This window comes from Conger conger, chromosome 15 (genome assembly GCF_963514075.1).
Source record: "Conger conger chromosome 15, fConCon1.1, whole genome shotgun sequence".
NCBI classification, from domain to species: domain Eukaryota; kingdom Metazoa; phylum Chordata; class Actinopteri; order Anguilliformes; family Congridae; genus Conger; species Conger conger.
The window spans coordinates 6,704,736-6,723,883 of NC_083774.1; the positions used below are offsets into that span (position 1 = coordinate 6,704,736).

General features: G+C 42.9%; 3 protein-coding genes and 1 long non-coding RNA gene across 5 annotated transcripts; 2 read left to right on the forward strand and 2 right to left on the reverse strand.

Moving 5' to 3' along the window:
- Window positions 1-2: 2 nt before the first annotated feature.
- Window positions 3-2,655, forward strand: LOC133111884 (galanin peptides-like; the record flags this gene model as incomplete). Its single annotated transcript, XM_061222517.1, has 4 exons — window positions 3-45; window positions 1,112-1,198; window positions 1,919-1,990; window positions 2,350-2,655. Coding segments are annotated over 4 exons (264 nt in total), but the record flags the coding sequence as incomplete, so codon positions are not given.
- On the reverse strand, window positions 2,571-10,370 carry LOC133111508 (C-signal-like). The gene is made up of 6 exons (XM_061221926.1): window positions 10,125-10,370; window positions 6,670-6,721; window positions 5,980-6,167; window positions 4,784-4,939; window positions 4,188-4,298; window positions 2,571-2,919 (listed from the first exon to the last, which is right to left on the reverse strand). Exons 1-6 carry the CDS (start codon window positions 10,269-10,271, stop codon window positions 2,806-2,808), a joined length of 768 nt encoding a protein of 255 aa, XP_061077910.1. The 5' UTR covers window positions 10,272-10,370; the 3' UTR covers window positions 2,571-2,805.
- LOC133111511 (uncharacterized) lies at window positions 10,133-12,413 on the forward strand. Its single transcript, XR_009704998.1, has 3 exons — window positions 10,133-10,416; window positions 11,271-11,357; window positions 12,108-12,413. It is a non-coding gene; the product is annotated as an uncharacterized LOC133111511 (long non-coding RNA).
- Window positions 12,322-19,148, reverse strand: LOC133111507 (C-signal-like). Of its 2 annotated transcripts, XM_061221924.1 has the most exons (8): window positions 19,016-19,148; window positions 18,560-18,899; window positions 17,607-17,672; window positions 16,755-16,806; window positions 15,995-16,182; window positions 14,784-14,939; window positions 14,386-14,496; window positions 12,322-12,677 (listed from the first exon to the last, which is right to left on the reverse strand). In XM_061221924.1, the coding sequence occupies exons 2-8, from the start codon at window positions 18,704-18,706 to the stop codon at window positions 12,564-12,566; spliced, it is 834 nt and encodes a 277-aa protein (XP_061077908.1). In that variant the 5' UTR covers window positions 18,707-18,899; window positions 19,016-19,148; the 3' UTR covers window positions 12,322-12,563. The 2 variants fall into 2 exon arrangements, with proteins under 2 accessions (XP_061077908.1, XP_061077909.1); XM_061221925.1 differs by lacking the exon at window positions 17,607-17,672 and having other exon boundaries at window positions 19,016-19,138.

The window sequence follows — 19,148 nt, forward strand, 5'->3', positions numbered from 1 at the left end:
GAAGTCCAATAGCGACTCTGGGTTGCATAATACAGCTCCACAGTGGTGAGATTCTCTCTCCTTTTTCACTCGTTTTGTTGTTCTATTTTTTGTAATGTTTTGTTTTTTGCAATCTAAGGGTTAGTTTAGTTTATTGCATTTTATGAAATATTGAAGGTAAATGCTTGAAATTGTTTTTTTTTTTATTAATTTTGGGGAAAATGGGGAATCCATATGTGCCATATGATGTAAGAAATGTAACTCCACTAGCAAGTGTGTAATCGGAGAAATTCTGAAGAGAATGTTGAAGCTCCCTACTGCCACCTACTGACACAGTCGGGAATTTGCTCTCGTAATATAGGGACGTCACACAAGGCTGGCAAAGCTCTATTTTGAGTGGAGATTCTCCAGACAAAACTCAGTTGTTCAGTTCAGGACAAGTTCAGGACTAAGCTTAATCTGTGTCTGTGAAACTGGCCCTTATTAATCCAGTTATGGGTTTGGAAATATTTTCATATCGTTCACTAACTCCTATGATGGTGAGATTTTTTTTCTGTTCTTGGTATGTCCATTTGTTGCTGCAGGGTTGAGAGAGTAAGTAAGTAAGTAAATTTTATTTATAGAGCACCTTTCACAGACAGAGTCACAAAGTGCTTCACAGGATCAAAAATAAATAAGTAATAACAATAATACATAAAAGAACAGTCAATAAAACCAACAAATCACAAATAAACGAACATGAAATAAATGGAAATCCAGTCACAAAAATGGCAATGTATGGGTGGAGGAGATCGCGAAGGTAAGCAGGTGCCTGTCCCTGTGTCTCTCTCCTGTTTCCTGGGGGAAATCCCCCATTTTGTGTGTCTTTGCTCTTTGTTTAAATGTCAGGTCTGTCTTGTTTTGTCCTGTTAAAAGTCAATTTCGCCTTTGCAATTGCAATTGCAATTCTGTGACAACCTGCAGGTTGGTTCTTTTTTTCTGCTTTATTTTTAAGAAGCCATTTTGTCAGGGCCTCCTCAGTGCTGACTGTGGGTGGGCCAGGTCCTGTTTGGAGACCGCAGAGAACGTGTCTCTGGCTGGTACAGTAGAGGGTGCTGTTTCAGACGGCTGTCTTGTGTGTGCTTTGTGACAGACGCCATCGACAATCACAGGGCGCTCGGCAACAAGCATGGCCTTGCTGGGAAGAGGGATCTGCCCTTGGAGGACGACTTCAAATCAAGTAAGAGTTAGGCCCCCAACTGCCCCAAATGCCCCAAAGCCCAACTGGAGAAACAGCCCTATGCTATGAAGATGTCCCCATTTCACCACAGTCCAGTCTAAATGGCAGCGTTTGTCTCAAAACACTGATTTCTAAAGACACAACAGCTTAAAAAATATGTTCTAATCGGTTCAATGCAGAAAACCCAACCCTTTCGTCATTGATGGCAATGAGCACACAAACAGGTTAAAAACAGCCTGACTGCAGTCATTGCCAGCTATCTTGTGCTATGGCTAATACCAGGCAAGCTAACCTGCACCCATATTAGGTTAGTATCTATGCTGCCTCTCAGACTGACTGGCTTCTGCTACTTCACCTGGCTAGTTTGAGCCAAGATAGCCTACTCGCCCTGGCCAAGATCTAAAAGATCAAGTAATCATTTCAATGGTGGCTATGGACTGAGTAAGACCCCTGTTCCTCTATATTTCTGCATTTGCAGTCAGGATAGTATTTTTATTCAACAAAACTTTTAACAATCACCATCTCTGTGATTCCTGCATCGTAAAAATGTAACCTAAAAGTCGCTCTAGCCCTCTGTGTACTGTGGAACAGCCCGATTTTGGAGAGATCTTGGGAGTCCAGTGTGTGTAAGCTTTAGTGTGTGTGAGACAGCATGCCCTCAATCTCCTAACTGGACAGATCCTTAACATACACACACACACACATCCTGTCTGTTTGCAGGTGCCCTGAGAATAGCGGACGAGAATGTAATACACACCATCATCGACTTCCTGTCCTACCTGAAGCTGAAAGGTGAGGCTTTCCCCCAAAATCAATCAATAAATTAATCAGTGGTTTGAGTTATCGGGCTGCTGTTGCCATCTGACACAAATGATCTGTAGACCACTTGCTTTAGAAGTGATTATGAAGTACAGTGAGCAGTCATGGTTAAACGATACCAGAACATAATCCATCCACACACTGGAACAGAGACTTAACAGATACCAGACCATGGGGCCCATCCACACACTGGAACAGAGACTTAACAGATACCAGACCATGGGGCCCATCCACACACTGGAACAGAGCCTTAACAGATACCAGACCATGGGGCCCATCCACACACTGCAACAGAGGAGCTCCTCTTATGTTCTTCTTCTTGTGTTTTTCAGAAATGGGAGCCCTTGAGAATGTGTCCCCCTCCCTCACATCAGAAGAGTTGGGCCAGCCTTAGCCGGGCTTGGCGTCCCGTGTCCAGGACCTGATCCCGCCTCGGTACCCCTAATCACGCACTTTCCAAACAGACCCAGACACTCTGGCTGCTGCAGCCCAATCTGCTAGGACCTTCCCTCCCGCTCAACTCCTCCCAACAAACAAAGGATTGAGTTTTTGTTTTTATTTGTTTTTCTTTATTCCCAGTCAGTGGTTTTTGGAAAAATTATGTCTTATGAATAATAAAACTAGTTAAGTGCACTGGAGCCTTAATTTGTTAAGAAGTTATTCTACCAAAATAAAGTTGCAAAACAGGTGCAATGTAATGAAGGGGAAAAATAAATTTGCAGTACGACAGTAAATTTGGTTCAAATTTTCACTGATGCTCAGATATAAACGGTCCAGATACAAAATCTTCACCAAGGCAGGGTTTCGCCCTTGTAGTTCTGGAATTGTCCGTGGTCTTTTTCTGACAATCCAGTGATGACTGAGAGCAAACCAGAGGTGCTCTCCTCCACACTCAGCATACCCTGCAGTGGCAAAAACACACACACACACACACACACACACACAGACACACACACACACATGGCAAAAGTCATCTTACAGTTTCAGCTCGCTCGACTATGCACAGGCGCACAACTAAAGAAATATCCAACTGATTTAGAGATCAATTTGCTTACAGTTCACAAAATGAATTGAAGCTCAACGTATTTCCAAACTACTGATCAACCATTTTCTTTCAGTCGATGAATTGAATTGGGTTGACCAGACTTAAAATGGAATTAACTCCCAGCTTCGAAAATAAAATGTTCAGCAGTTTGAAATAGTTTAAGTTTCATTTAGAAGTTCTAATTCCACACACGTGACTGCTTCTCTACACGTGTGCATGGCCCTGGTGCAAATCCAGGCCACTGATTAAACTCTGAACAGGGAGACCCACAGCCAGCTGTATACCCACAGGCAGGGCCTCCTGATGCTGCTACAGTTCTATGAATAAAGACTTGCCTACAGTTTAACACAAAGCAGGATTAACTCTGGATAACTGTACAGAGTGAAACCTGGGACAGTTCCATGTTCCAGATTTGGGTGGGGTCCCGGTTTTATTCAGCGCAGTTATCCAGCTAACTCGGTAATCCTGCTTTGTGGGTTTTACTCAGCGCAGTTATCCGGCTAACTCGGTAATCCTGCTTTGTGGGTTTTACTCAGCGCAGTTATCCGGCTAACTCGGTGATCCTGCTTTGTGGGTTTTACTCAGCGCAGTTATCCAGCTAACTCTGTAATCCTGCTTTGTGGGTTTTACTCAGCGCAGTTATCCGGCTAACTCGGTGATCCTGCTTTGTGGGTTTTACTCAGTGCAGTTATCCAGCAAACTCAGTAATCCTGCTTTGTGGGTTTTACTCAGCGCAGTTATCCAGCTAACTCAGTAATCCTGCTTTGTGGGTTTTACTCAGTGCAGTTATCCAGCTAACTCAGTAATCCTGCTTTGTGATACTGGCCCCTGCATACAGGCAGTATTTATTGTGCTGTGCTGGACGGGTTGCCATGTTTTACAAGCTGGATCCCCATGGCATTTTGCAGGGGGGCGGGGGGATTTTTACCACCTTAATCCTTTCCGTGGTTAAAAAGAGGAAAGGAGAAAAGGAGGTGAAGACGGGGCGAACGAGAAAAACGTCAAGGCGTTTGGATCGGAGGTTACGAATGAGCGATTTTGAAAGAGCCCGTGAGTCATGGGGGAAAGCTGTACCATGTGACCTGTGGCGTTTACAGAGAGCCGCGGAAACACCCAGACACTCACCGTGGGCCCTCCCATGTCTGTGCGCACCCAGCCTGGGTGCAGAGCCATACACAGGACCCCCTCTGCCTCCAGCTGCCGGGCCAGACACCGCGTCAGCATGTTCAGAGCCGCCTGAGGCCACACACAGAGAGGAAATATAAAACATGCAAAACGTAAAACACATTAAGCACAGCCATGTTAGGAGTCGCCAGTTTTTTCCTGAAAAAAAATGTACCCCCCCGGAAGATTTGTTTCACTTGCGCATACATCCCATAGTGCACAGGTGTCAAACACAGGGCCAAAGTGTCTGCTGGTTTTTGGGCTGTTCTTAGCACCTGTGGTTCATTGAAGTTGTTGATTTGCTAAAGAAGCTACACACCTTGTTGTCAAGGCCTTAAATGACAGCTGATTGAAAGGAAACCCACAGACACTGCGGCCCCCTGGGAATTCAGTCTGACACCCCTGCCATAGTGGAAACAACTGCTGCTCTTACCTCCTTTCAGCTCGTCTTTAAAGGACGGCTGACATGACATGCAGTATTTGGACTAAAAAGACGTAGGGGCGTAGGAAGGAGGGAATAGACACCGCCCTCTTGGTGTTATGGGCAGGGAGCTTGCCTTGGAGGTCCTGTACGTGTAGGCCATGAAGGTGAAGTCAGGGCCCCAGTTCAGCTGGATGGAGCCAAGGCCGGAGGACATGTTCACCACGGCAGCCCTGTGGATGCCCATCCCGCTTCCCCGTGTAGCTGCTGCCCTCAGCAACGGCAGGAACGCCTGCACCACGGAACACGCGGGGTCAGCACAGCCAATGAGCTACGCCGATACCGCATCATGTGATCGGGACCTGGCGCAGCCATTGGCAGCCCGGGTCCTGCAGAGCCAATGGGGTTGCTGGGTTTTGCTCTCACTTTAAAATCACCTTAATTTCAGTGCCAGGAAACCAGGTAACTGCAGAATTAACCGCTTTAATAAACCAATTAGGTGCAGAACATGATCAAAAAATTCTAATAATCGCTAGGGCTAGGGTTGTGTGTGCATTTCAGACCTGGGGTGAACAACTATGAACTAAGTGCTTTGACCTTGGAGGTACCAATGACATTCCAGAATATTGAGAAATTGAAACATAAAGTCTATTTTCACCAATAATCAAAACACAGCTCTGGTTGTTCATTGAGGTTGGTTAATTGACATGGACAATTCTCAGCGGTCTGTCTGTAGCAGAACTATTTAACTGTCATCAGCATCTAAAGAGTTCAAGTATTTACATTAGTATTTGCTGGAAGAATGTGTGTGTGAGGGAGATGGAGACAGTGAGTCTGTGTGTCCCTTGTGTAATGGATGTGTGTGTATGTGAGTGACATAGTCTGTGTGTGTCCCTTGTGTGATGAGTGTGTGTGTGTGTTTGTGTGATGAGTGTGTGTGTGTGTTTGTGTGTGTGTGTGTGCGAGAGTGAGAGAAAGAGGGTGAGTCTATGTGTGTGTCCCTTGTGTAATGGATGTGATTGTGTGTGTGTCTGACTGAGTGTGCGTAGAGTGAACAGAAGGTGTAACAGGGCGGCCTGTAGCGTAGCGGTTAAGGTAAATGACTGGGAACCGCAAGGCCGGTGTTTCGAATCCCGGTGTAGCCACAGTAAGATCCGCACAGCCATTGGGCCCTTGAGCAAGGCCCTTAACCCTGCATTGCTCCAGGAGAGGATTGTCTCCTGCTTAGTCTAATCAACTGTACGACACAGATCTGTGGCCTAAGAGCACATCATCAGGCACAAAGCCCACCTTTTGCGCATTTGCACAGAAATGCCAAACTCGTCCGTGTACCTTGGTGACCATGAGCGGTGACACAGCGTTGCTTTCGAAGACCTTCATCATGTTGTCGGCAGTCACCGTCTCAAGCTCACCGGTTATGTTGATGGCAGCATTATTTATCAGGCAGTTCAGCCCCTCGTTTCCCACCAGTGACGTCACTTCCTGTACGGCGGTGTCTATACTGGTCTGGCTGTTCACGTCTGGAGAGAGAAGGAGAAGTAGTTTAGTCCGCTCCTCACTAAGGACACAAATAACTGACTGCCATGTGTAGACTACCGAGCATAGTGGTTAAGGTACATGACTGGGACCCGCAAGGTCGGTGGTTCGATCCCCGGTGTAGCCACAATAAGAGCCGCACAGCCATTGGGCCCTTGAGCAAGGCCCTTAACCCTGCATTGCTCCAGGGGAGGATTGTCTCCTGCTTAGTCTAATCAACTGTACGTCACTCTGGATAAGAGCGTCTGCCAAATGCCATTAATGTAATGTAATGTAAAAAATGTAATGTAAACATTTTGTCCGTTCCTGTATGAATTAATGACCTCCCCTTGTAGGGATATGACCATGTCACACCCAAATAAGGACAATTGTCCCCATAAGCACAGCAATCCCTTCGAAAACATTGAAATATGTCATTCTTGCCATCTGCTGGAGCAATTTATATTTTCTGAAGACAAAAAAAAAGATCAAATCAAACAGACTTACCGAGAGTTATAATGTGTACACGCGAATTACTTCTGGCCAGATCTTGCAACTCCTGTATTTAAAAAAAACTATTACAAACTATTATAAACTATTTCCATAACTCAGACAGAGACACTGACTAAATGCCTTTTAAGCCCAAGCACCTCTTAATGTGGATATTTTTCAATCATGTTACGCACAAAATGTACAAGGGTCAGTGACGAATAAGGGTTTAAAAATGGGAAGATTTTAAATGAGTTAAAAGTGCTAATTGAAGCTCTTTCTATCTTCATTAGAATGTTGTGTATATATTTCAACAAGTTTTGTTCTCTAAGAATTTAATTTATGCATTTTATTTATTAACAATTAGATTTTTCCCATCAAAAATGTCATTTGGGATAACAGTAATGTATTTTCTAATAATTTGATTATTTATTTTTATCAGCATACAATAGTTTATAGATATCCATAGTTTGATATCAACAAACATGTTCTGCTCAGGAAATCAAAATTCTATCACAATTAATATCAGAATTGTAGGCTTTTCTACTGACACAGGCTCATTTGTTGATGTTTATCACCCAAAACTTAATGCTGAAAAGTGAAAAAAGCTGGAAAATGTCTAAAGAATGCAATCCAGTAAAGGGGTTAAGATTATTGTTGTATTCTCAACTAAAGAAAACTGAATTGTGTAATATTTCAAGAGAAATCTGTGTTATCCCGCCTGACGGGCATCGTTATGCCGAATGACATACTGTGAGATTTTGCATGGGATGATCACTAAAGGTAGTTTCAGCAACAACGGTGTATTTAAATGGGCTACACATTCTATATTTAATACAAAGTGAGAGGCAACTTGTCAAATTTAAATAATCAGTAGTGAGTAGACACATTCATTACACTTAACATTTAACTTTATTTGATATGTTTAAGAATTACACTTACATTTAACTTTTTTTATATGTTGCCTTAGTAAAACATGTTAAGATTTAAAAACACTAATCTTCGCATTTTGAACACATTAACCATTTCATATACAGTAAACATCTGCCATTGTAAAAGGTATCAACATGTAGGCAACAGTAGTAGTGTAAGTCATTCATGACAAGTCAGTATCAAGTCATTAACATTTTCATATCAATTAACATTTTCATCAACATTGAAAAGTAGAACTTTTTGATTGAATAAAATTGTCAACATACTGTAGCTATCTTCTGGGATGTTGCTTTAAAAATTAGCTTGATATTTTCTTTTGAATTAGGCTACATGGCCTTGTAACTAAAACTTTCATTTAAAATACCTCATTTTGGGTGAGATCTCCCCATCTATTCTCTAATCCATGTATTCTTCATTAACATTTTCATCATCAACACTGAAAAGTAGAACTTTTTGATTGAATAAAATTGTCAACATACTGTAGCTATATAATCTGGAATGTTGCCTTAAAAATTGGCTTCATATGTTCTCTTGAATTAGGCTACATGTAACATTCAGTTAAAATACCTCATTTTGGGTGAGATCTCCCCATCTAATCTCTAATCCAAGTATTCTCTGTGGGTGGAACTGCACATTTACATCATCTCTTTGAATTTTTCCCAGTCTGGGCTGCATAGTTTTGAGCTGCGATTGGTGGATGGCTCTGGCTCAGAGATGACTGCTTGCACATCAGACATGTGGTAAAAGATGACATCACATGTTTCTGGCCACATAAATGAGTTCTTTCCGGCAGTTTGTCTCATGCAGCTCACCTCAATTTCATTCTCCACCAGATGAAGAACTTGTCCGACAAAAAGTTGGTCATCGTATTTCACAACAACAAATTTACCGACTAAATCTGGTGTGTTGTTTTGTGTGGGCTGCAATGTTGAGTTTGAGCTTGTGGAGGCAGTCTCTTCAGATCCTTCTTGGTTGAACCGTGTTGAGTTTGAGCTTGTGGAGGCAGTCTCTTCAGATCCTTCTTGATTGAAGTCCACATCAACTGGACCATAGCAGTTACAATGGCTCCCTCCTCGGCTGCAAAAGCAGGACAGCTCTCTGTGACTGATCTTCCCCGGTGTTTGTGAGGCAACCTGATCATGGTTTCATGGTGCCTTTAACAACTGGCAACTGACTTGGCACTGCATCATCATGTCTGGACACGTCATCTTCAGATATCCAGAAGTACCTTATAGTTGAGCTTGTGTTCTCCTGTAGTGTGCAGTAGAGATCCTTTGGTGTCTGGATATCTGTTCCCATTTTCACAATGTCATCGGCACAACGTTTGATTGCTCCACCGACTCCATCGGGAGCGCCTTTACCATGGGCCTTTTCTGAGTAGTTCCATGAACGGAAGACAAAATATGCCTTAAAACATTAAAAATGTATTAATATGTTAAATATGTTATTAATACAAAATATAAATATATACTTTATGCCTACAAGCTTTAAAATAGTCATAAAAACAATAAAACTATGCATGTGTCATTCGAAGTAACAAATGTCATTGTGGGATAACAGAAAGAAACCGTCATCCCGAATGACAAACAAACTGCTTGAATTTATTTAACAGGCAATTACTTGGCCACCTATGGAAAACTATGACCTTGACCTACAACTTTTAATGTCATCTTTCACATCAAATATGCAAATTTGAAATAAAACAACAGGTTTAATGTGTTTTAAGTGTTGTCCCGTATGACACTGGATTTTGTATCATAGTGCACCAGTGACCGAAAAGGTCAAATTATAAAAATGTTAGGAGAGCTTTACTAACATTGTTGCACAGCCTGGGGATCCTTGGGAATCTTCTTTCTGATGCAACATTCTGGCACATGACTATCACAATGCCTTATATGGTAAAATTGCTCCTGAATGTCTGTTATCCCGAATGGCAACTAAAATCCCAATGTGGGGACAAAAATGTTTCACGCATAAAAATGAAATGAAGTTCAGAATCCTCAAAATATGTTGACACATCCATGCAAACACTTACACAATTATGCCCAATGGGTAGATTTAAGGTTTTATCGAGGTTTTTGATGTTTTTGGAGCATTTTTAAGCTTTGATTTTAGGTGCGGACAGTTATCCCGAATGACATTTTGGCACTTTTGAGCTCAATATCTCCTTAAATTTCCATTACTCATAATAAATACTGCTATTAGTCAATAAAGATGAGAGAATTGAGTGATATAGTGTAGTTTTAATTTAAAACTATATTTTTTTTTTTTATTATAAAAATGTTTCGGACACCAAGATGGACACGTCAGGTCATTGACCCACAAACGTTTTTTACTTACATAGCTTACTACGTTCTACCTAGTAATGGGCTAGAAAAGTAGTAGACTTTGAATAGTTTTTCACACTAAAAGGAAATGAAATAACATTTTCAAATGACGGCTGTCAATTCACAAACCTCGCGTTTAACCTTTCAATAACAAAACTGTTAATGAATACCAATGTGCGACATTTTTCTGATGCATACGACGACATCCACTACCTTAGCATCCGCTGGCTTACGGGCCGTCGCAAAAACTCTGTCCGGCCCCTCGTTACTTTTCGCCAGGTCTTTTACCATTTGGAGTCCGATGCCCCTGCTCGTACCTGTGATCAGCACCGAACGGCACGTGCTAAATCCCCCGCTCATATTTTATAAGAATTAAGAAAATCTGCTGGTGACGCAGTCCGCGGGATAGTGTGTTTTGCTACTTCGCAATCACTGAAATGAAAGTGCATTCCTGCGTGCCGAAGTCCAATAGCGACTCTGGGTTGCATAATACAGCTCCACAGTGGTGAGATTCTCTCTCCTTTTTCACTCGTTTTGTTGTTCTATTTTTTGTAATGTTTTGTTTTTTGCGATCTAAGGGTTAGTTTAGTTTATTGCATTTTATGAAATATTGAAGGTAAATGCTTGAAATTGTTTTTTTTTAATTAATTTTGGGGAAAATGGGGAATCCATATGTGCCATATGATGTAAGAAATGTAACTCCACTAGCTATGGGTTATGGGTTTGGAAATATTTTCATATCGTTCACTAACTCCTATGATGGTGAGATTTTTTTTCTGTTCTTGGTATGTCCATTTGTTGCTGCAGGGTTGAGAGAGTAAGTAAGTAAGTAAGTACATTTTATTTATAGAGCACCTTTCACAGACAGAGTCACAAAGTGCTTCACAGGATCAAAAATAAATAAGTAATAACAATAATACATAAAAGAACAGTCAATAAAACCAACAAATCACAAATAAACGAACATGAAATAAATGGAAATCCAGTCACAAAAATGGCAATGTATGGGTGGAGGAGATCGCGAAGGTAAGCAGGTGCCTGTCCCTGTGTCTCTCTCCTGTTTCCTGGGGGAAATCCCCCATTTTGTGTGTCTTTGCTCTTTGTTTAAATGTCAGGTCTGTCTTGTTTTGTCCTGTTAAAAGTCAATTTCGCCTTTGCAATTGCAATTGCAATTCTGTGACAACCTGCAGGTTGGTTCTTTTTTTCTGCTTTATTTTTAAGAAGCCATTTTGTCAGGGCCTCCTCAGTGCTGACTGTGGGTGGGCCAGGTCCTGTTTGGAGACCGCAGAGAACGTGTCTCTGGCTGGTACAGTAGAGGGTGCTGTTTCAGACGGCTGTCTTGTGTGTGCTTTGTGACAGACGCCATCGACAATCACAGGGCGCTCGGCAACAAGCATGGCCTTGCTGGGAAGAGGGATCTGCCCTTGGAGGACGACTTCAAATCAAGTAAGAGTTAGGCCCCCAACTGCCCCAAATGCCCCAAAGCCCAACTGGAGAAACAGCCCTATGCTATGAAGATGTCCCCATTTCACCACAGTCCAGTCTAAATGGCAGCGTTTGTCTCAAAACACTGATTTCTAAAGACACAACATCTTAAAAAATATGTTCTAATCGGTTCAATGCAGAAAACCCAACCCTTTCGTCATTGATGGCAATGAGCACACAAACAGGTTAAAAACAGCCTGACTGCAGTCATTGCCAGCTATCTTGTGCTATGGCTAATACCAGGCAAGCTAACCTGCACCCATGTTAGGTTAGTATCTATGCTGCCTCTCAGACTGACTGGCTTCTGCTACTTCACCTGGCTAGTTTGAGCCAAGATAGCCTACTCGCCCTGGCCAAGATCTAAAAGATCAAGTAATCATTTCAGTGGTGGTTGTGGAGAATGTAATACACACCATCATTAACTTCCTGTCCTACCTGAAGCTGAAAGGTGAGGCTTTCCCCCAAAATCAATCAATAAATTAATCAGTGGTTTGAGTTATCGGGCTGCTGTTGCCATCTGACACAAATTATCTGTAGACCACTTGCTTTAGAAGTGATTATGAAGTACAGTGAGCAGTCATGGTTAAACGATACCAGAACATAATCCATCCACACACTGGAACAGAGACTTAACAGATACCAGACCATGGGGCCCATCCACACACTGCAACAGAGGAGCTCCTCTTATGTTCTTCTTCTTGTGTTTTTCAGAAATGGGAGCCCTTGAGAATGTGTCCCCCTCCCTCACATCAGAAGAGTTGGGCCAGCCTTAGCCGGTCTTGGCGTCCCGTGTCCAGGACCTGATCCCGCCTCGGTACCCCTAATCACGCACTTTCCAAACAGACCCAGACACTCTGGCTGCTGCAGCCCAATCTGCTAGGACCTTCCCTCCCGCTCAACTCCTCCCAACAAACAAAGGATTGAGTTTTTGTTTTTATTTGTTTTTCTTTATTCCCAGTCAGTGGTTTTTGGAAAAATTATGTCTTATGAATAATAAAACTAGTTAAGTGCACTGGAGCCTTAATTTGTTAAGAAGTTATTCTACCAAAATAAAGTTGCAAAACAGGTGCAATGTAATGAAGGGGAAAAAGAAATTTGCAGTACGACAGTAAATTTGGTTCAAATTTTCACTGATGCTCAGATATAAACGGTCCAGATACAAAATCTTCACCAAGGCAGGGTTTCGCCCTTGTAGTTCTGGAATTGTCCGTGGTCTTTTTCTGACAATCCAGCGATGACTGAGAGCACACCAGAGGTGCTCTCCTCCACACTCAGCGTAGCCTGCAGTGGCAAAAACACACACACACACACACACACACACACACACACACACACACACACACACACACACACACACACACACACACACACACACACACACACACACACACACACACACACACACACACACACACACAAATGGCAAAAGTCATCTTACAGTTGGGTGTCTCGGTGGCGCAGCCTGTAGAGCACTGACCGCATGCTCATTGCGAGCCGCGACGTCGGCGGTTTGAATCCGACCGTCTGACATTTGTCACATGTCTTCCCCTCTCTCTCGCTCCCATTCTTCCTGTCTCTCTATACTATATACTGTCCAATAAAGCTGAAAAAGGCCTAAAAAATATCTTTAAAAAATATATATATATATATCCAACTGAGTGAGGGATCGATTTGCTTACAGTTCACAAAATGAATTGAAGCTCAACGTATTTCCAAACTACTGATCGACCATTTTCTTTCAGTCGATGAATTGAATTGGGTTGACTAGACTTAAAATGGAATTAACTCCCAGCTTCGAAAATGTTCAGCAGTTTGAAATAGTTTAAGTTTCATTTAGAAGTTCTAATTCCACACACATGACTGCTTCTCTTCACGTGCGCATGGCCCTGGTGCAAATCCAAACCACTGATTAAACTCTGAACAGGGAGACCCACAGCCAGCTGTATACCCACAGGCAGGGCCTCCTAATTCTGCTACAGTTCTATGAATAAAGACTCGTAACTCGCACTTGCCTACAGTTTAACACAAAGCAGGATTAAGGAGTTAACTCTGGATAACTGTACAGAGTGAAACCTGGGACAGTTCCATGTTCCAGATTTGGGTGGGGTCCCGGTTTTACTCAGCGCAGTTATCCAGCTAACACAGTAATCCTGCTTTGTGGGTTTTACTCAGTGCAGTTATCCAGCTAACTCAGTAATCCTGCTTTGTGGGTTTTACTCAGTGCAGTTATCCAGCTAACTCAGTAATCCTGCTTTGTGGGTTTTACTCAGTGCAGTTATCCAGCTAACTCTGTAATCCTGCTTTGTGGGTTTTACGCAGTGCAGTTATCCAGCTAACTCAGTAATCCTGCTTTGTGGGTTTTACTCAGCGCAGTTATCCAGCTAACTCAGTAATCCTGCTTTGTGGGTTTTACTCAGTGCAGTTATCCAGCTAACTCAGCCTGTAGCATAGTGGTTAAAGTAAATGACTGGGACACGCAAAGTCGGTGGTTCTAATCCCGGTGTAGCCACAATAAGATCTGCACAGCTGTTGGGCCCTTGAGCAAGGCCCTTAACCCTGGGGATGGATGGCTCCAGGGGAGGATTGTCTCCTGCTTAGTCTAATCAACTGTAGGTCACTCTGGATAAGAGCGTCTGCCAAATGCCATTAATGTAATGTAATGTAACTCATTAATCCTGCTTTGTGATACTGGCCCCTGCATACAGGCAGTATTTATTGTGCTGTGCCGGACGGGTTGCCATGTTTTACAAGCTGGATCCCGATGGCATTTTGCAGGGGGGCGGGGAGATTTTTACCACCTTAATCCTTTCTGTGGTTAAAAAGAGGAAACGAGAAAAGGAGGTGAAGACAGGAGAAGGTGATCGGAGGTTACGAATGAGCGATGTTGAAAGAGCCTGCGTGGCGTTTCCATTCTGGACTCATGGGGGGAAAGCTGTACCATGTGACCTGTGGCGTTTACAGAGAGCCGCGGAAACACCCAGACACTCACCGTGGGCCCTCCCATGTCTGTGCGCACCCAGCCTGGGTGCAGAGCCATACACAGGACCCCCTCTGCCTCCAGCTGCCGGGCCAGACACCGCGTCAGCATGTTCAGAGCCGCCTGAGGCCACACACAGAGAGACGAAATATAAAACATGCAAAACGTAAAACGCATTAAGCACAGCCATGTTAGGAGTCGCCAGTTTTTTCCTTAAAAAAAAATTACCCCCCCGGAAGATTTGTTTCACTTGCGCATACATCCCATAGTGCACAGGTGTCAAACACAGGGCCACAGTGTCTTTAAAGGACGGCTGACATGACATGCAGTATTTGGACTAAAAAGACGTAGGGGGGTAGGAAGTCCGGGAATAGACACCGCCCTCTTGGTGTTATGGGCAGGGAGCTTGCCTTGGAGGTCCTGTACGCGTAGGCCCTGAAGGTGACGTCAGGGCCCCAGTTCAGCTGGATGGAGCCAAGGCTGGAGGACATGTTCACCACAGCAGCCCTGTGGATGCCCATCCCGCTTCCCCGTGTAGCTGCTGCCCTCAGCAACGGCAGGAACGCCTGCACCACGGAACACACGGGGTCAGCACAGCCAATGAGCTACGCCGATACCGCATCATGTGATCGGGACCTGGCGCAGCCATTGGCAGCCCGGGTCCTGCATAGCCAATGGGGTTGCTGGGTTTTGCTCTCACTTTGAAATCACCTTAATTTCAGTGCCAGGAAACTAGGTAACTGCAGAATTAACCGCTTTAATAAACCAATTAGGTGCAGAACATGATCAAAAAATTCTAATAATCAGCAGACCCTGCAGCTCGCTAGGGTTGTGTGTGCATTTCAGAACTGGGGTGAACAACTATGAACTAAGTGCTTTGACCTTGGAGGTACCAATGACATTTCAGAATATTGAGAAATTGAAACATAAAGTCTATTTTCACCAATAATCAAAACACAGCTCTGGTTGTTCATTGAGGTTGGTTAATTGACATGGACAATTCTCAGGGGTCTGTCTGTAGCAGAACTATTTAACTGTCATCAGCATCTAAAGAGTTCAAGTATTTACAATTATTTGCTGGAAGAATGTGTGTGTGAGGGAGATGGAGACAGTGAGTCTGTGTGTCCCTTGTGTAATGGATGTGTGTGTATGTGAGTGACATAGTCTGTGTGTGTCCCTTGTGTGATGAGTGTGTGTGTGTGTGTGTTTGTGTGATGAGTGTGTGTGTGTGTTTGTGTGTGTGTGTGTGTGTGAGAGTGAGAGAAAGAGGGTGAGTCTATGTGTGTGTCCCTTGTGTAATGGATGTGATTGTGTGTGTGTCTGACTGAGTGTGCGTAGAGTGAACAGAAGGTGTAACAGGGCGGCCTGTAGCGTAGCGGTTAAGGTAAATGACTGGGAACCGCAAGGCCGGTGTTTCGAATCCCGGTGTAGCCACAGTAAGATCCGCACAGCCATTGGGCCCTTGAGCAAGGCCCTTAACCCTGCATTGCTCCAGGAGAGGATTGTCTCCTGCTTAGTCTAATCAACTGTACGACACAGATCTGTGGCCTAAGAGCACATCATCAGGCACAAAGCCCACCTTTTACGCATTTGCACAGAAATGCCAAACTCGTCCGTGTACCTTGGTGACCATGAGCGGTGACACAGCGTTGCTTTCGAAGACCTTCATCATGTTGTCGGCAGTCACCGTCTCGAGCTCACCGGGTATGGCGATGGCAGCATTATTTATCAGGCAGTTCAGCCCCTCGTTTCCCACCAGTGACGTCACTTCCTGTACGGCGGTGTCTATACTGGTCTGGCTGTTCACGTCTGGAGAGAGAAGGAGAAGTAGTTCAATCCGCTCCTCACTAAGGACACAAATAACTGGCTGCCATGCGTAGACTTGTGCATATTTACAAATAGAACCAATAAAAAGCATAAGAAGGTTTGACAATGTAAATGTAAAATGTGGCCTGTAGCGTAGTGGTTAAGGTACATGACTGGGACCCGCAAGGTCAGTGGTTTGATCCCTGGTGTAGCCACAATAAGATCCGCACAGCCGTTGGGCCCTTGAGCAAGGCCCTTAACCCTGCATTGCTCCAGGGGAGGATTGTCTCCTGCTTAATCTAATCAACTGTACGTCGCTCTGGATAAGAGCGTCTGCCAAATGCCATTAATGTAATGTAATGTAAAAAATGTAATGTAAACATTTTGTCCGTTCCTGTATGAATGAATGACCTCCCTTTGTAGGGCTATGACCATGTCACACCCAAATAAGAACAATTGTCCCCATAAGCACAGCAATCCCTTCGAAAATATTGAAATATGTCATTCTTGCCATCTGCTGGAGCAATTTATATTTTCTGAAGACAAAAAAAAAAGATCAAATAAAACGGACTTACCGAGAGTTATAATGTGTACACGCGAATTACTTCTGGCCAGATCTTGCAACTCCTGTATTTAAAAAAAACTATTACAAACTATTTCCATAACTCAGACAGAGACACTGACTAAATGCCTTTTAAGCCCAAGCACCTCTTAATGTGGATATTTCTCAATCATGTTACGCACAAAATGTACAAACGTTTTTTACTTATATAGCTTAATACGTTCTACCAGTGGAGGCTCCTCCATAGAGGTGGAGGAGGCCTGGCCTCCCCAATAATTTGAGAGAAGAGAGAGATTAAAAAAAAACAATAAATATATTTATTTTATTTCTTTATTTTAACAAAAAACATATATTTTTTATTTTTTATATTCATATTATTTTAGTTTTGTTCATAAATCTAAATTTTCCCATGGCTAAAACCCAATATTGCAATTGTAAAGCAACAGGCCAGATTTCCCTATCAGTTTGTATTAAGGGAGGCCAGGCCAGGCAAGGCCTCCCCTAGGAAATGAGATTCTCATAGAAGTCAATGTAATGCATTTTTTTTCATGCCAATATGTGATTGGCCAGATCACTGAAAATGGGTGGGCAACGGAGGCCTGGCCTCACCATGCATTGTGTCCAGGGCAAAGATTGACATTTTGTTCGTCCAATCACATGCTACTGGTTCATTTGGAATCAACTATCCTTTCCTTTCTATTCAACACAGAAGCCATTTTGAGAATTCGCTAGTCACTTCAGTCAAACAAACACTCGCCATAGTGGCTACGAGTGTCCTATCAACTTGTGCTTTTCAGGAAATTTAGAGAACACCCCTGGCTATCATCCCTGGAGTTTATAGCTAAACACCTTTGCTTAAAACTACCTCGGAAGTCGGCGAGATTCTAGCGCAATTTGAGATCTTGGGCTGGAGATATGCAGATTCCAGATACTAGGGAGTGAGAATGACATTCAATAGGTCATGTTAGACACCATTTGGGATTTATTGAACAGTTTTATTTTTTATGTAGTCCATTTCGTTTTATTACAAGTCAATTTAATAATCTTCCATATCAAATTACCGAATTGTTGCTCTGTGAGGAAATTCACTCTAAATACGAAGAGTGCTGCCCTCTAGTGGATAACGTTAACGTTAGATAAAGCCAACCGGAACCATATTTTTACATATTTTATATTAAATATATTGAATAAAACTACATATGATAAAGAAAGTGTTATCTTATCTTTTTTATATGCTAAACTTGATTAAATTGGTGATTACATGTTGAAGCTGTAGAAGAATGAAAAATGTAAGCTAAACAAAATTGTTTTTAACTACATAATTAAAATTCCTGCCTTTTACACATGTTCACTTGGCATTTATATTACATCCAAATGTCATTTCTCAGCTTAATTATCAGGCAGGCTCATAGACTTACAGCAATGTCATTTCTTCAGGAAGGCACAAGGCTAAGCTCTGCACAATGAATTTCATCAGCCAGAACTTTCTGACTGTAGCTTACACTCCAAATAGTATGCCTTTGGCCAGCACAAAGACAGATAAGAGAACAGGGAACATTCCATCGCGAGTGAAGTGAGCAAGCGGAAAAAAATGGCCTCCTCAATTCTGGAAGTCACCAGCCTCCACTGCGTTCTACCTAGTAATGGGCTAGAAATGTAGTAGACTTTGAATAGTTTTTCACACTAAAAGGAAATGAAATAACATTTTCAAATGACGGCTGTCAATTCACAAACCTCGCGTTTAACCTTTCAATAACAAAACTGTTAATGAATACCAATGTGCGACATTTTTCTGATGCCTACGACGACATCCACTACCTTAGCATCCGCTGGTTTACGGGCCGTCGCAAAAACTCTGTCCGGCCTCTCGTTACTTTTCGCCAGGTCTTTTACCATTTGGAGTCCGAGGCCCCTGTTCGCACCTGTGATCAGCACCGAACGGCACGTGCTAAATCCCCCGCTCATATTTTATAAGAATTAAGAAAATCCGCTGGTGACGCAGTCCGCGGGATAGTGTGTTTTTCTACTTCGCGATCACAAAACGGATAGGCTACATTCCATTGAAATGAAAGTACATTCCTGCGTGCGGAAGTCCAATAGCGACTCTGGATTGCGGCGTTAAAGGAGTCCTAGCAACACAGGCCACCTATACCCCAGTCTCTTACATTTACATTTTTACATTTTAGTCATTTGGCAGACGCTTTTAATCCAAAGCGATTTACAAGTGCATAGGTTCTACCATAAGTCAGAGCATCACATCCAAACAAGACAGACCTCTTGTTACTGTGGATCCCCTGTGAAAGCATAATTTTACTCGAATCATAATTACAGCTCCAGAGTGGTGAAATTCTCTCTCCCTTTTCACTCGTTTTGTTGTTCTATTTTCTGTAATGTTTTGTTTTTTGCA

Bases quoted from the DNA above. Each gene is read 5' to 3' on its own strand.
- LOC133111508 (XM_061221926.1), bottom strand. From the start codon at position 10,271: ATGAGCGGGGGATTTAGCACGTGCCGTTCGGTGCTGATCACAGGTACG. The intron at 4,940-5,979 runs GTACACGGACGA...TCCGTGGTGCAG, and splicing joins CACCGCTCATGGTCACCAAG to GCGTTCCTGCCGTTGCTGAG. The intron at 2,920-4,187 runs GTGAGTGTCTGG...TTGCCACTGCAG, and splicing joins CAGACATGGGAGGGCCCACG to GGTATGCTGAGTGTGGAGGA.
- LOC133111507 (XM_061221924.1), bottom strand. From the start codon at position 18,706: ATGAGCGGGGGATTTAGCACGTGCCGTTCGGTGCTGATCACAGGTGCG. The intron at 14,497-14,783 runs GCAAGCTCCCTG...GTGTGGCCTCAG, and splicing joins ACGCGTACAGGACCTCCAAG to GCGGCTCTGAACATGCTGAC. The intron at 12,678-14,385 runs GTGAGTGTCTGG...TTGCCACTGCAG, and splicing joins CAGACATGGGAGGGCCCACG to GCTACGCTGAGTGTGGAGGA.